The sequence below is a fragment of the Anthonomus grandis genome, chromosome 17 (assembly GCF_022605725.1).
Source record: "Anthonomus grandis grandis chromosome 17, icAntGran1.3, whole genome shotgun sequence".
Classification (NCBI taxonomy): domain Eukaryota; kingdom Metazoa; phylum Arthropoda; class Insecta; order Coleoptera; family Curculionidae; genus Anthonomus; species Anthonomus grandis.
The window spans coordinates 13,604,255-13,622,205 of NC_065562.1; the positions used below are offsets into that span (position 1 = coordinate 13,604,255).

Consider the following 17,951-nt stretch of genomic DNA (forward strand, 5'->3'; position numbering starts at 1 on the left):
AAATATTTAAGTCTGACTTGACTAATTTGGAAAAATTAATTTGTGTTTTTAATTACCTAGAAAAGAATTAAAATTTTATTTTATTTTATAATTTTTAATTTAAATTCTTATATATAAGCACAGATCATTTTTATTAAGGGTTTATTTTTTCTTCTATTTTTATTTCTGAAAGTTGCTTTAGCCAGTAAAATTAATTTTTGATGTTTTCAGCCATTTCAACTAATTTCTTATATACTACAGGAAATTAAATTAATAATTTCATGAATTCAATCAATTAATGAAATGTTTAAACATTTTACTAAAAATAATAAAATTAGACCTTAATTGCCTGGACAAATGCAAAAGTTAATTTTTGAAAAAAAATCGGTTTTTAATATTTCTTTTGAACTTTTTTCATAGAGTTGCAAATATAGTTTAAAACTTTTCAGACAATTCAAGTTATATTTTTATGCCACTCTTTGGAAAATTTAAATACTATTTTTATAGTAAATTTAAATTTAAGGCAATTCATAATTTCTTTTACGTGGGCTTTAGACTTACCTACTGATTCCATTGAATTCTGGTAATGAAAGTTAAGTACTGCTGGCCTAATTTATACTAAAGGTACTCAACTAAAGGAAAACTAAGCTTATGTTGCCGCTTTATAAATTTTTATTTCACGTTAATGTATCCCGTCAGCCCGGTAAACCCAATCGAACCTCTTAACTTTTCAATTTCCCGACAGAATCCCGATACTCGATCACATCGGATTCGCAGTAAAGGAAACCAATTAAAGGGTACAAGAGGCACCTCTATACGCGGCCCTCCAGATAATTGACTTCGCTTTATCCCCATATTAAATTTAAATAATCAATTCCGACGGAGGAGCTCCAAAATGCTAATTCTCGCCCCGGCTCCTGCTCGAGGCGGCGGTTAAACTCCACAAACAGCTCCGGCTCTATTATACGCGCAATGAGACTATCCGGATCCGTTCTTGAGTGTATAGTATATGTATATACGAATAATACGTTCTCGATTTAGTTTAGTTCTGCTCTGTTACGTTGGTAGCGTGAGCCAATTTTTTCCAGAGTAGGAGTCAGGCTAAAAGCTACAGAAAAAAAACTTTTAAGTTTTACTTACTCTAATATTTTTTTTTGGAAAGCAAAACTCTGGACTAATTTTTTATGTCATTCAGGCATTTTACGTTTATCCCCTTCTGGTTTGTACGGATACTTCTATTAGTCTTGAGCTTTTCAATTAATTTTTTATATATAAGAGTTATTTGGTGTCCTCTTCTAATTCATTACAAACATTTGAAGAAATTTTAAAGTTATTTTTAGTATTTGAAGACAAGGCAGTTGAAATTATGCTTAATTTATTCCAGGAGTCGCAATGGAGGAATCAACAGACCGAATCTATAAGTGAAAAAAAGGTTTTATTCTTGAAAGGGCATTTGACACAATAATAAACGCGTATTCATAGAGTCTTAAGCCATTTCCTTTATTTTTTTGAATTACGAATTTCCTATCTTGTAAGCCTTGGGTTTTTCAGTTATTTCTTATATATTCAACACTTTTGGAGCTACTTTCCATTTTATTCCAGGTTTTCTAAACCATTCTATTGCAATAAATGTGTACATTCCAAACACAAAAATTCATTTTAAATTCCTTTTTATTATTCAACACCAATTTTTTCGATCTTTTATGAGAGTTAATTTGCATGTAAAACTTTATATGTATTAGCCATCAATATCATTGATCAAATTTATCAATAAAATTATGAAATTGGATGGACACAAAGTCAATGGTCTTAGATTATAATCTGAGTTTCTATAAGAGGTCTTTTTAAGAAAAACGAACTACTTTTTTAAATAAAATTGTTTTTCTATATATTTTTTTTAATCGTGAAGTGGGAGTCCAATCAAATATTAAAGCATATCATCTATATATAAGTTTTTAAATATGTACCTTTACTAATTTTTGAGTAATGAGCATTTTACAATTAATTTTTTTTTAAATATAATTATTTTATACTTATTTTAAAAGTCCTGAAAAAAATGCCCAAATTTATTAATCGAAAAACTCGTATATATATATTAAATGTTTGTCTTTACTAATTATTTAATAAAATAGGTATTTTGTAATTTTTTTTATAATAATTTTTTTTTCAAAATTCTGGAAATCTGTGTCTCATTAAAATAAATAAAAAAGCTTGTAAAAAAGTCAAATTTTCATTAAGTTATCATCAAACCTTCTTTAAATTATTTAAACTTTGGAATATTTTTTATCAAAAAAAAATTTCATTTATATTTTGTATATAAGTTAATAAACAACGTCTTGATTAGAAAAATATTAGTGTAACTATAAGGAAATATTTCAACAGACATATAAGTAAAAAAGGGCAGTCCTGTGGCGGAACATAGTAAGGCGAAAAATTAAATAGTAATAAAACAAATAAACTCTAAGTCACAGGCCTCAAATTTATTAAAATAAAAGTCAAAGATTTACACGTGTTTCGCCTATATTAGGAGTCATCAGATAGATCCACTTGTGCATTCACTAATAAAAAGAAAGAAAAAAGAAGCAGATAACAACACTACATGATACAAGTCAAAGGTAGATCTTAAGTTAAAATTGGCAAAATCGGACGGAGACTAGAGTCAGAGACATGGTCATATTTCCTTAATTTAAAATTGAATCGACAACAAACATACTGACGATGTTTTTACAACAAATCAAAATAAAGACAGTATACAATATTATACTAATTTAAAATACGTAAAATTAATAAGTGACATATTTTTGTTTTTATGTTAAAATTAAAGATGTGACAATTTGCATTTAACATTTTCATCCTTAAATAGGTTTTTTCATAATATTGTTCTAATATACTCCCTTAAACATCCGGATATAATATAATCTAAGCTGAACATCCAGATATAATAACCCCAAATTCCTTACACATTTTGTAAATGGTAAATTCTTATCAACCAAATTTAAATTAAAAATCTCCTCTAATTCTACTTTGATTTTTTTTGTAAAATACGAAGTAGCAAAAACTTTCCCTGTTCAGGGTTAATTTCAAATTATAGATATTAATAATTTCAATTTTATTGCAAATTAAATTTAGATCATTATTTAGCTAAATCAGGAGCCTCAGTATAAAAGTAATGGAAATGCTTGGTATCATCAGCCTATATATTTTAATTTTATATATAGTAGGTCATGTATAAAAGCCCTAGAATAGTCAAGACAAACAGATAAGTCTGACACATTTTAATTAATTGCTATTATAATATTGTCATTAGTAACATTAAGTAAGGCTGTTGATATGCTGTAACGCTCCTTAAAGCCAGGAAACTAAAGTCAGTAAAATGACCTTTTTTGATATTTGAATCCAGTTTTTCATAGTAATTGAATTTATGATCTAATTTAAATAAATTTTACGGGAAAGTAAACTAGATGCTGCGACTATGGTTTGTGAAGACTACTCAGGTCATACAAAAACGCTTATTCCAGTGGATCTGATTGCAATAAATCCAAAGGCAAATCCCTTTAGCATCATTGGGCATTTTCTAGATTCCGAAGGACTGAAAATGTTTTTCAAAATAAAACTCCAGTGAATTATTGAGTACTGTTTTATCTATACATATTAATATATATATTTACAATAATTGTAAAGTCTTACTATAATACTCATAAAGACATATTTAAATAATATTATAAATTACATCATATGGATTTTAATTACTGCTTGTCGGGCTAACAGCGAAGAACGGTCAGCTCACTTAAATTAAAGTACCTGCTCAGTCCTTTTTGATTGAAATAAATTTTTTTACTATAAAAGTGACTTATTTGGTCATAAATTAAGGCTGATTAAATGCATACTAAATTAACATTGAGTGGGCGCAAACAGGGGGAAGGGATTTGGTACTTTATACAAGCATTCAACTATTTTTTCTTTTATCACAATAATTTTCCATCTTTTTTTGGTACTATTATAAGAACTTACTCAAGTTCAGGTTACTATGCTAGAAGAAGCGAATGGTAAGCTTTTGGTAAGAGAAGACTTGATGCTTTTTTATTAAATTTCTCAGCTACCATAATCCTTCTCATACCATTTATTACCACCACTCAAAACTCCCTTAAGTCTATCAAATTTACAAAACATCTTACAAATTTACAACCCATTTACACTCACTTTCACGACCCTAAACTGTGTCCGTGGTTCGCTAAATGAAAATACGGGGTGTAACCCCCGGTGCTAGCCGCCTGTAGAGGGTACACCCCACCGTAAGGAACATGATGTGAATACAGTAACCCAGAATGCGTATGGTGTCCAGGAAATCCTGGAAAACCTCCGCCGCCTCCCACGCTTGGAGGTGGTACCGTTGGACTGTTCACGTCCATACCAGGGTTCTGCTTTTTCCACTTGGTTCTACGATTTTGGAACCAGATTTTCACTTGGGTTTCAGTCAGGCTGAGGCTGAGTGCTAAATTTAGGCGTTCGCAGACGCTTAGGTACCTGGTGGTCTTGAATTTATTTTCCAGAGCCACCAGTTGCTCGTAGGTGAAGGCGGTACGGGCACGTCTCGGTTTTCCGGTGTTTTGCGATTTTGAGTCGGAGGATTTTTTCTTTTTGGAGTTGGGGTCTTTTAGGTCGTCCGTACTGCTGATGTCACTTCGGATATCGTCGTCGTCGTCCGATTGATGGTCTTTACCTGGAAGAAATAGGAAAAAGTGAAAAATCGAATGTATAGGTGTATAAAGAGTTAGTTTTTTATGGTTAGCACAAAGATTTTAATAAAAATTTAAACGGATTAATAATTGGTGTTTTTGGACACCTACTTATAAAGACCAATTTAAATTCATATCAACTAACCAAACATGACTTACGGAGAAAAAGAAACGTATATCTGAGAGTCATTTGCGTATTTTAGACTATGCATATTTGATACATATAAAGGGAAAAGAAGGAATATACACATATGAATATACTTGGTTTTTAAGATACGATTTAAAAAAACTAATTGCATTCTTAGATAATTCAAAATATGTTAGTTTGGCTAAAAACTAACACAACCTTAATCAAAAGCCTTATTAAAATCTAAAAGTCCAACGAAAGGTATTACTTTTTAATCCAGATTAGTTGAAATATCATTTATAGGTATATGAGATATGGTGGTACTGAAGATGCAAATATTCAGTATGTTTAAAAGAGGCTATTTGCAAAATGAAAAATATAATTTAATATCATGTATAGAAATTTTATCTTCACTAACTGCATTTAATTTTATAGAGTTTACAATTTATAACAGGCTTATTTTGTTTAATAATGATATAAATAAAATATTTGTCACTTTGTGTTATATATTTTATCATGGGAAAAAATCGTTCGGTATATTCCATCCTTAATATTCGAAAATTATATAATTTTATATATTGATATTATCAATATAGGGTAATATTATAAATAATTATAGATATAGTGTGAACAAATTTTAACTCAAGAAATGTTTTTATTATTAATTACTATATTTAATTACCCGAATTGCTAAGTACTTTATTCGGAGGCGATAAGTGATTTTGGTTTAAAAATTATTGTTTAAAGTTGACTTAGTTTGGAGAAAAATCGGCGTCGTCTACTTGACTCAAAGGTGCAAAAAAAAACTGTTTTTAGAAGATTCCCATAAGAAAACAATTAAGGTAAAATATAATTAAAAAAATTAAAAAGGTAACTAAACCGGGTAAAATAAGCTGATATGATTGAATCCAAAGTACAGTACAAAATACTGACGTTAAATTATTTTAAGTCAAATATTACAACTAAATGATAATAAACAAATTAAAACTATAAACACATAACAGTATGTCATTAGTTAATAGCAGAATCGGGAAGCGGGAAATTTAAATTTATATAGTCAGTTCACCGCGCTGAAAATATATACGGCTGGCAAGCTTATTACGTCACACGTGACTTGTTTATTGTTTATTTGGTAAGAATTATATAAAATTATCTGTAATATGTCATAATACATAATAATAATAATAATTTTACAAATATTACAAAATTTAATTAGGAGATAACTCTATTTATACTCTCTTTTTTAGGAGATAACTCTACATTTCAGGTCACTTAAGAGCACCGAAAAGGCCCCCACAGACCACAGAGCTTAATCCTTTTGATATCGGAGGTATCTGGGATAAGTAAATGATTCCCTTCCCCTTAGAGGGAGTGCGAGCCGTAACTGGCTGTAAAAATAATAATAATAATTATAATAATAATAATGAGTGGCAAAGAATGTAATAATAACTTAAGAATCTGAAAATGCACAAAACTATAGCAAAAATAAAAAACAAAAAATTCAAAAACATAAAACTTAACCCTACAGAAAATTTCACTACTTTACATTTTTCAAGTCTTAATAAAATGAATTAATAGACTTACATACCAGGGGTCAATACGAAGCTCATTAAATGCTCTCATTCTGGTGATTGGAGAAAAGTATCCGTAATTAGCATGATGAAAAGGAAAACGAAACATAAGATTCTGACATCTATTATTGTCATTGAATGGTAGTTTTAAAAATGTCAGGGTAATAATAAATTTTATTTAATATTTTATAACATATGAGTAAATCTGATCGAGTCCTGCTTGCTTTAGATATCCTCTATTATCTTCTAAAAATTCTGGAAAATGTTCATATTAGCCTTGAAGGCTAAGAAAAGAAGAAATGCTTTTTGAACGGCTTCAATTGCTTCCACACGGTTAGAATAAAGAGGTGACCATACAGATGAAGCATATTCAAGCCCAGAATAAACAATTTAACAGTTGACCATCTTGAAATAAAAGACAGACAATTTATTAGAGTTACGCAAAACAAAACCAAGATTACGCATACCCTTATTGAGAATCTCATCATAATGATGTACCAATGTTAATATAAGGTTAAAAAAATGTCAATTTATATATTAAGTAATATGCGTCTAATTCAAAAGTGTTATAATAGGATTATTATAAAGAGGTATTTTATATTCCAAATATCTTTCCACTTATATAAATACATTTTTGACTTCAATATAATGAATTGTCTAAGATGAGCATTTTACTTCCTTCTAAGAAAGTATCTTCCTTATTGCATATTTAAGGTAAAGCCATTTGGCATTAAATGGCTTTTAGTTTAAAAATTTCTTTTAGCGTCTTGAGTTTGAATTAAAATTTTATATTGCTTAATTTTGTCCTATTAAGTGATAAGCTTTACATTCTAATAATGAGTTCTCCTTTTTCTCATTATTCTTCACTTTAGGATAAAAATAAAGATAATTTTAAAATGCATGGTAATAATGTACTCTCTAATCTTTCTCGCTCCATCCCTTGTTCGCTCTCGCTTATTTTCCGCTCAAGCTCTAATCGGGCCCAAATGATTACGGACCGCGAAATCAATACCACGTGACACCGTGTTAACCGCATTCATTTGCCTGCGAAAACCGCGAAAACAATATACTCCGGGAATGATAGTGTTTGCTAGAGAGGGAGGATTTTTGACCAGGGGCGTAACATTGGAAACTACCCTTTAATTCATTGAAATATCACTTGAATTAATAATATTTTATTAATTACTTTATTAAAAAAAAGCTCTATGCTTAGCATGTTTCTTCCATCAAATTTTAAGTAGGAAATGCCCATAGAACTAAAATGCTTTAGGTTATTTTTAAATAGTAATTTTTTGTAGGCTTTTTAAATAAAAACCTATTTTAGCAAATTTTTTATTTATTAGTTACAGAATATTCCAATAATAAGTGCATAATTGCCAAAGAGAAAAAAAGGAAAATTTCAATTCCAAGGAGATAGCGTCGTGTTCTTCGTCTTTTCGTAATTGGCTCTTGGGCACGTTAGCGAGCTGTGAACTTAATTAATTGGCTGGTTGTGCTTTCGTTCTTCTCCTTGCAGCACTTTTCTGCAATTTGTATTTGAAATTGTACTAATATTTGCATTTAAATAAAATTAGGTTAAGCATAATAACCATTTTTTAAAAATTTCATAAAATTTCGTGTAGCGTAAATATTTTTGTAGTAAAAAATACATACCCTTTTATAAATCCAAACTTTTGAAGAAAATTATGATAGTTCCAATGGTTTCTTAATATGCTCACTATATACCCTACATTTGGCATTTTGGAGGCCAATTTTGGAGTCAAAAAAATTGTCGGAAATATTAAGAAAACCGAAACAAATAATATTATAAAAATTTCTTAAACAACAAAAAAAAAGGTTTCAACTTATTTTGTAATTTATATATTTAATTGATTAATTTATTTAAATATTCTTACTTTCGGTCCAGAAAAATCACTTTTTTTACTAAATGGTTTTTTGTGAAAAAATTTGACCTTCCAAGGGTGGTTTCTCAAAAAATAAAAATTCCTATTATTCAATTTGTTAAAATAATTAATTTTTATACTTATATGATGTGGAAGTTATTGTAAATTTGTCTCTCTAAGAGGTTTTTACCTAATAACTAGTAATTTTATTTTTATAGTTAATTAGTTTATACTTATATGTATTGTCTACAATTTTATATATGCGGGCATTAAATAAAGATATTTTTTTGCAATAAACTAGGTTTAATTTTTTTGAATGCTGAGTGTCTTCTCAATGCACTTTAAATATATAACTCAAAATCAGTCTACTTATTATTATTAAGTGCCAAGTCCAGTGTCTTTTTTCAAAAAATTATCCGTGACTGTATACAAAATTAGTAAGTATGATTTTTCTTGTAAGAATGATACTTTTTGACATGCAATCTTCAATGTAAATTAAATTGCTCACTCACCCTTGTCCCTTAATATCTCAGTTACTACTAATCTGATAACACTAAGGATTATTTTCAAAGATGTAGTTTTCAATAAGGCCTGTCCAAATTATTAGAAATATTTTTTTTGTAAGGATGATACTTTTTAAAATACAGCTTCTTGAAATTTGCTTCAATGCAAATTAGGCTTATAACTGCTCACTCAACCTTAACCCTTAATATTTTAGTTAGTGCTAATATGAAATATTATATTAAGGCCTATTTCCAAGGTTGTAGTTTTTAATCAGGTCTACAAAATTAGTAAAAATAATTTTTTTCTGAGGATGATCCCTTTCGAGATACAGCTTTTGGAAGTTTGCCATGATGCAAATTAGGCCTAAAAGTACTTACTCGCATTTGTCCCTTAATATCTCAGTTAATACTGTTCTTAATTAATAAAGTTCTATTTTTTAATAAATTAAATTAAGGCATGTTAAATTATAACAAAAATATTTCGGTTAGTCCAAAAATTCAAAGGATGTAAAAAATAGACAATATTACTAGTCACTATTTGTTTTTTGAAAAAATCCTTATAAAATATGGTAATGAGTAATTATTTATTAAATGATCATGTTGATTCTGAGGATTTAGGGTAAAAAACCAGTAAAACCAGTTAAAAATTGAATTATGTTCTTATAATTTTAAGTACATATTTACTTGTTCTACATAAAAATCACCGTTAAATAAAATGCTTGTCATACGCAATTAAGTTATGCATCTTAAAAAAATAATAAGCGAATTAGGTTTTCATCATGTTTTTTTTAGCATGCAAAAAATGTTAATAAAACAGAAACAAAAAATATTATAAGAACCTATTGAACTGAAAAAATCAGGTTTCAATTTATTTCGTATTAATTAGGATACCGATTAATCCCAATATAAAAATTATATATTTTCACATTTATAAAAAAATTTTATGAGAATAATAATATTATAGGAATATTTTATTCTATTTATATTCATTAGTCGGTTGTAGTATTCTGCCAAACATGATGCTCATTAAACTAGGCAAAAAATTACTTTTGGTTTTTTTTCCATAAGATCTTCATAATTTTTATCCTTAAAATAGCACCAATAAGAAAAAAAAGTGCTGATGGTGACAAAAAGACAAAACGTCATATTAATTGTTAATTACTATTCACCTTTATAAATTATCACTTTAAATTAATACCATAGTGAATACATAAAACGTTAAGTCATAATACAGGATATACCTAAATCAGATAACTGAAGAATAATGAGATTTTCACAGAAAAAATAATGACTATTTTATTTAAACCTTGTAAAATTCTGTTTCTAGATTTGCAAATTATGCCATTTGCTTATTTGCCTATTTTTAAGTCAACTTTAGGGTTATTCTCTATCTAGAGAAACTCAGCCTCAGCTAAGAGTTAATCTAAAGTTGGACTTTACTAAATATAAACTACCAAAGTTGCAAACAGCCCATTAGTCTTACCAATGAAATTATATAAAAAATAAAGAGTTTAAAGGATGCATACTTTTAAAACTATATTTCAAAAAATTCTAATAAGAAATTCCTTTTACACTATATCAAAATATATGAATTGCGGCGTCTCTACTTCCTTAATCACATACTTTTATTAAACATTTAATAGTGGTATTTTCATTTATTATTTTGTTTTTTAATTATAATTTCTTTTTTTTTTAAGGGCTACTACTTTATAGTATTGCAGCGTTTATTTATTATTATTTGATATTATTTGATACTTATCAAATTTTGTTGTAATTAATCAATATTTGTCTCTTGTCTATTGTTTAAAAGGATATAGGGTGCCAAAAATTACATGAAAAATTATGATTTTATTAATTTAATTATTATTTTTAACAGCATACTTTTTAGTCGTTGTTTTATCATTTATACTTAAAATTTGGGACACCATGTGTTAAAAATAAAGACAATAAAAATGTATAACAAAAAAATATACAACGTATTAAAATGTTGATAAGAAAATAAAATCTTAAAAGTCCTCATTTTCCATAGAGAAGCCAAGAAAAAATATTACTACTCATATTTGTTTATCATTAATATTTTTTTAACAGTAAACACTAGCGAATCAAAAACCTTATATCTTTAATGAAAATAGACAAAAATAAGGAAAAAAATTATTAAAAATTAAAAAGTTTGACTCAAAAATTAACTATAATATTAACAAACTAATAAAATATTAAACAATTTTTTTATAATTCCAATATTTCTATGAATTTGCAAAAATATGTTTAAAAAAATTAAGATTTTTTTAGATATTGGAATTTTGATTTTTATTTCCTTATATTGCAAAAAGTCTTTTGCTAAAAGCGAATCATAATTTAAAATGTATACAAAATTACAGTTTCTGAGGCAAGTTTATTTATCAAAATTGAAATACAATAAAAAATCTCTTAAAATATCATCATCAATCATTAAAAAAGCAAGAAAAAATCATTACACAAAACTTTTCATAAAGTTTAAAATTTATAATATATTTTTAACCAAATATTCATATTTTTAAATATAATCCAAAATTGAAACCTTAAAAACCTAAAATTTATTTTAAAAAAGTCCAATTATGTATGTGATTTAAAAAATTAAATTTATATGAAATATATTATTTAATTATATTATATTATAATTTTTTTTTCAATTTTTACAATAAAATTATCTATTTTAGGTATAACCAGAAAGGATTTGACACAAACCTATTAATAATTTTTGATTTTAAACAAAAAAATTTGAATATAAATAATATTGGTTCTTAGACAATCACCATGACAAAACTCTTTTACCAAACACCCTGTATACACCCCTAATTATCCCCATTTTTTTATTCCAATTAATCCGCATCGAATCTTGAACGCATATCAAAAGGGAAAATATGAACCCGACGGACGTCATCAAGCAACGAAGCGAAAAATTAGGGAAGTTTGTCCCTAAGACTACCACCACCCTCTTCGTATAACATTGATGTATCGTTACTAGCATAATCTGTCCCCCTTAAATTGATCGGTTACACTTGCTAAACACATAAAGAGGCACCCGGTTTGCCATTATTTTCTCGATTGTTAGCCTAATGCCCGGAACGGATCTATTAATTGGATCGTTAAGGTTTTTTATTTTTCCTTCGTAGTGTATATATGTGGTGTTTGTTGGGGGGAAATAAGGGTCGTTTTCAGTCTCATAAAAATATGGTTTTTAGTTGGAGATATCATATAGGATGTTAAAACTATAGGTGAAATTTTGTTTTTAGTGTCAAAGCAATCATACAATTAAGTTATGCATTTAGTAACTCTGTAAACTTATCAAATCAAAATCATTTATTACCAGAAAATAAAAATACAAGTGTGTATCTTATGAACACTTTTTAATAATACATTTTTCCCTTTAAGTATAATATGATGAAAATAATTATTTCACTTTTCATACAAATTAAAAACACTAAAATATTTAAAAATTAAACTAAAATATTAGCAAATTTAATTCTTCTGATAAAAAAAAACAATTTTTTTTATTGTAAATTTTTCTTTGAGTATATATTTAGGTATATAACAAAAAAATATATAATTATTTTAAATTTTTCTTATGAAGCCCTTAATGATCTGTGGTGATTGTGGACGGGAATTAACTGTTATTTTCAATATCATAAAAAGGTAATTTCTATTATGAAATGTAGTCTTTGAGAGAAAGTGAATAGACGTCCCTTTATAGTCAAAATCTAAATTTATGAAAAGACAATCGCATGCAGTTAAGTTATACATACATTCCCGATTATTTTCCCTTGAAATTTAAATTTTTTCCTGAGTTCCTAGCAAAAATTAATTGAAAAATATTGGTTAAAAAGAAAATTAAGTTTTTAAAGAACTAATCAGACAATAACACAATTTCATAATAAAGGAAGTTGTAGGCCCATGAATTTATACTAACAATATTATGAAAATTGTAAATTCAAAAATTTTAAATAAAAAAAAATCAAAAAATGAAATAGAAACAAAATGTAAAAAAATAGATTTTTTTAAACCCTCTTTTAAAGATAATTAACAGAATCAATTTAATAAATAAAAAGAATTTAATAAAAATTAGATAGTCGAATCTTTATTGTGTTATGTTATATTAATTATTTTACTAAGAATTTACATTTTAAATTTTAGTTCTAAATACATATGAGATAAAACTGTAAGATATTTAAATGTCATTTATGAGTATCTTGTTTTAATTTTTAACATTTTAATAATTTTTTAAATTAAACAAATTTCTACAAAAAATTTCGATAGAAAATGCAAGTAATAAAATTTCAGTTTTAAAATATTTTAATGTTAGTTACGTAAAGGTTGATTTAATTTTTTTTTTGGTGAGTTTCACAAATAATTCTAAATAAATTTGATTTATATAAATAAAAAAATTACTTTAAATCGTAAAAAAATTAAAAAGTATATTAAAGTTTCCTTATATATTAAGAAAAATTAAATTTATGTAAATATTTTTTTTTAATTAAACTAGAAAAATACTAAATAATTAATTTTTATGGAAAAAACATTGTCGTTTAAAAAAATATCTTGATTTTTGGGAACATATTTAGAGAATTAACAAAAAAAATTAAATTAAAGTTCTCTATTAGAATACTTTAAATAATAAAACTCTATTTTTTTGTAATTATTTGTAAATATATTTTAATAAAAAATAAAAATTTGAGGATTAAACAAGCTTCAAATATTTTAATCTTAATTATGGATATACATTAATTTTTAAAATAATGATGATGACAAAGAATAGTAAGTAATTAAATTTTAAGCGAGCAAATCTGATCCACTATAAATCTTACTTATATTTAAAAAAAACTTTATTATATTTATTTAGAGTCAAGATATTTCATGAACAAAATACCTATTAAAATAAAAAAATAATTTTATAAAAAAACAGGGGATTATATTAAACTGTAGGGAGAAATAATTCCATAAATAATACGATAACTATTAAGCAATGATAAACCGTTTCTCAAAATTATCATAGAGTCATAATGTGTGTGAATATGAAACTTCTTCAATAAAAAGAAAGAAGAACCTCAAATAACCTTAATTTACATGCAACGCAATAAATATTCATTTACTATACTGTGACTGCATAAGCATATTTTTTGTACTAGAAAAATAACAAAATAAAGCTAATTATTCTACGAATGAATTGCAACGTAACTAAATGATGTTTGAAAAGCTACAAGTTGTATGTCGAGGAAACATGTTAAAATTAGATGTAAAGCCTTGATATTTAAATATTATTTACGAATATTTTGTTTTTAATTTTAACGATTTAATTATATTTAAAAAATTAAGTGTTGATTGAATTTTTTGTCGTCGCTTTTAGAAATAATTTAAAATAAATTAATTTTAAGTGAACAAATAATTAAATTTAAATCTTAAAAGGTAGAAAAATCTACCAAATCTTCCATACAAAATAAAAACAATGACGTTAAACTACAAAAAATATTTTATCTAAAAAAAGAGCGATTTTGTTAATTAATAATAATTATCCATTTAAAAGAATATCTTGGATAAAAATTTAGATAGAGCATCTTAAAAAAGCATGTTTTAGTGATACAAGTTTTGCTTGCGATATATCTAGAATATCCTTTTGAGAGCTCTAAAGATATTCCTAAAATGTTCTAAATAGCCTAATATAACATTCCTGGAATATTTTTGTATTACTAAAGTTATTTTTATACATGATATAATCAGTTTAACACTCTAAATTTTATTACATATTAAGACGTTTAAGTTAAAAACTTTTTCATGACTCTAGAAATTTGTTAATCTTTTGAAAATTCTGAAAATCCTTAAAACCATAGTATTTTTGGAGAAAACTGCCTAAATTGAGCCTAATAGCAACACACTATTTTACAAAAACTTAGACACTTTTTAAAAACTAAGAGAAAAACAATTAAAATAACGTGCCTCAGACACAATAAAGTTATGCACTAATTAAAAAAAGAATTTAGTTACTCGAACCTACCTGTATCACTTCCTTCATAGTCAGCCGAATCCCTGGAAGTCTCCAAGGGCTTCCAGCAGCAAATCCCGTCACTAAACACCCCCTGGTGCCTCCCGGTAAACTTATTAGGGTCCAAAATGTTCTCCACCGAAAACGCCAACCGTCTCTGCGGGTGTGACACCACCACCGACGGACTCGGACTTTCCCTTATCGGTGACCGGCTGTTATCACTACAAATATCACTGTTATCCGACGGTTTCACTGGTTCCTGTTTAAAGTCACAAAAACTGAACTTGTCCCGTCGCGTCAAGTCAACTGGACACAGGGTGGAACCCTCGTCGTTCTCCACGTCCACGTTCAAGTCCTCCTCCTCCTCCTCGCACATCTCCATGTCGCGCGAGTCCTCCGAATGATGATTCTTCTGGTCCAGATAGTGTTTTTCCGCGAGTACACTAGGAGACACTAATCGTTCCATGATGAGCATAGTCATTTTGTAAACACTAGGGCATAGTAACCAAATTAACCGTCGCTGACGTTGTGTTTAGGAGTTTAAGCAGCTCTTCTTCGCCCGAAGCTAGAACGCGTACAGAATGGATGCTGCGTCCCAGGATAAGAGGTTGGACCAATTCGCGTGCGGCAGCACGATTGGCCGCCGGTAAAATCCCGATTGGTCCGTTTACTAATCTACGGGCGGTGCCTGCGGATGGGGTCTATTTGCTTTGTAATTATGAATATGATTTGTAATAACGGAAGGAGTCACCGGGAAATTAGTAGCGGAGGCACAAAGGCACTTTGGAGTGTATGATGATGGAACAATTTAAATTTAGTAGCGACGAAAATTGTTATGGTCACCCGCTTAATTGGTGCCCGATTGTGTAGTCGAGCGGGGTATGTTCGTGCGGTTTTGGAGCTTTTATCGGAAGATGTTTTAATGTTACTATTTGGTTAATGAGCTGATGCTAAGTGTTGTTTTTATATCTTTATTTTATGTAACTTTATTTACGTGTAGGATGCGTGATAAAAATAAAAATCATGGGATTTCCTGGCAATGTCCCATGAAGATTTTATTGTTTAATATATTGCTACCCAGACAGCACAATCTTGCAATGGATATACAGGATTGGTCCAAATTAAGTCGAAACGTCTATGGATTAATAATGGACATCCTATAGACAATAAGTTTAGGCACTGCAATAGACCAATGGCTAATTTTGTCTAATAGAATTTCATTGACTTTCCAATAGATGCTTTGAAAAGTATAATTAGTTTACTTGAGTCCAGTGGATAGATTTTCTGGAGCAGTCGTTGGACTCTTATTTTTATAGATACAGAAGATGTTCATTTCTGGTTGAAAATTTTTTACGCTCATACCCAAACAGCACAGATACGTACTAAAGACGTATTTTGTACGTAGTCCACGACATAATGTACGTATACAGTAGGTATAACGTACGTACCCCAAAAGACGCATTACGTACTATGGATGCATATAGGACGTTCACTTTCCGCAGGATTTTACGTCAAATTTATGTACTTTTAGGATATTTTACGTCTTTTATAAATACATGAATCTTTTTTTTTTTTTGGTAAAATGTATTTGAAAAAAATTAACTTATTTATAAGCACTGAATATATTAATTATAAAAAATAATATAAAACAAAACATGTATATGTATAAAAAACCAAACAAAAAATAAACGTTTAAGAAAATACAAAAAACATCATTTGTTCTTCGCAACTATTGTGAAATGCAGTCTTCAATTTTCTTTGTGCTTTCGATCCCTGCTTGTAGTGCTGCACCTTAAAATGATATTTTAAAATAAGCAAGTTGTCAATTAAATAATTAATTATTACTAAAATAGATAACTATGATCTTGATAATTTTGATATATTATTACGACAAATACCCATTATCTATAGTTTTTAGATGTCTTGAAAATCTTGTACCTAATTACTTTTCGGCCAGATCAACATGTAAACTAACTAAATTTATAGGGTATGTTAGTCCTTTGGAAAGAGAGAATCTCGATTTGACAGTTGTCGTCTCATTTATACCGAATTCGTTGATTTTTTTTATCAAAGCAAAGAAGCATGCAAATAGGTTTTTTTTCTATTTACCCTACTGAGATATTGAAAATAAAATTTAGAAGTATTTAAAAATACGTATATTTGAAAAAAAAAATTCCTGGCATATAGTTTTGTGTATTGACAAAAATTTATGTTTTTTTTTATTCTTGTATAATCCATGAGCTAAAACATTTTCTAAGTATTTATATATACATGTATGTACGTAATAAACGTACGAACTACGTATCCAAAAGTACGTACTAAAGACGTAATTTTTATAACAATGGACGTATGTACATAAATATGACATAAAAATTACGTACCTAGGACGTATGATTGTGTTTGGGTACTGGGAAAGCATTCATGGACACTGTACATAATATACCTTAAGCAAAACACATATTTGTACATATATTATTCACAATCCGCGTTGTGAATGGAAATATTGTACTTGGAAAGATTATGTAATTTTCTTTCTATTTTTTATTAGATAAAGATTTAAAAACCCTCATACAATATTATTTTAACAATATAGTTCATCTATTAACGTATTTGGTGATGGAAACAAAAGTCAAACTAAATAATTACTGATAAAAATTATACACCAGTTTACTAAAGTTTTTTAGATCATTGGTAGTTCTTACTAAGGATATTAATGAAATATTCAGCTGATAATTAGAAGAGAGGTCGGTAATTAGACTAAGTAGAAGTTGGAATATTACTAATTAAGGTTCAGACTTATCCAGAATTCCTGCTGTAGACTTTTCCCTTAGAGCTGTTCCGCTATGGAAGTGATCATTTATCTGAAAATAAATAAGTGATTTTATAATGCGAGAAGAAACATTTGGATTAATTTAGGATAATGAGACTTCCAGAAGAATAAGTTGGTAAAAAAGCCAAAATATAGGTACTAGCCTGATGCCCACATTTCTACTATTATCAAATATAAATGATTTATAAGTCCGACAATTTTTTCAGTATATTTCAAAAGAAGTAACAATCTAGTATTGATATGAAGATATTGAACTCTCTGATCTACAAGGCTACAGAAATAAACGATTAGAGTATCATGAAAAGAAAG

At 27.8% G+C, this 17,951-nt stretch overlaps 1 protein-coding gene across 1 annotated transcript; it reads right to left on the reverse strand.

Moving 5' to 3' along the window:
- Positions 1-3,600: 3,600 nt before the first annotated feature.
- On the reverse strand, positions 3,601-15,363 carry LOC126746227 (homeobox protein slou-like). The gene is made up of 2 exons (XM_050454381.1): positions 14,825-15,363; positions 3,601-4,699 (listed from the first exon to the last, which is right to left on the reverse strand). Exons 1-2 carry the CDS (start codon positions 15,291-15,293, stop codon positions 4,182-4,184), a joined length of 987 nt encoding a protein of 328 aa, XP_050310338.1. The 5' UTR covers positions 15,294-15,363; the 3' UTR covers positions 3,601-4,181.
- Positions 15,364-17,951: the final 2,588 nt, after the last annotated feature.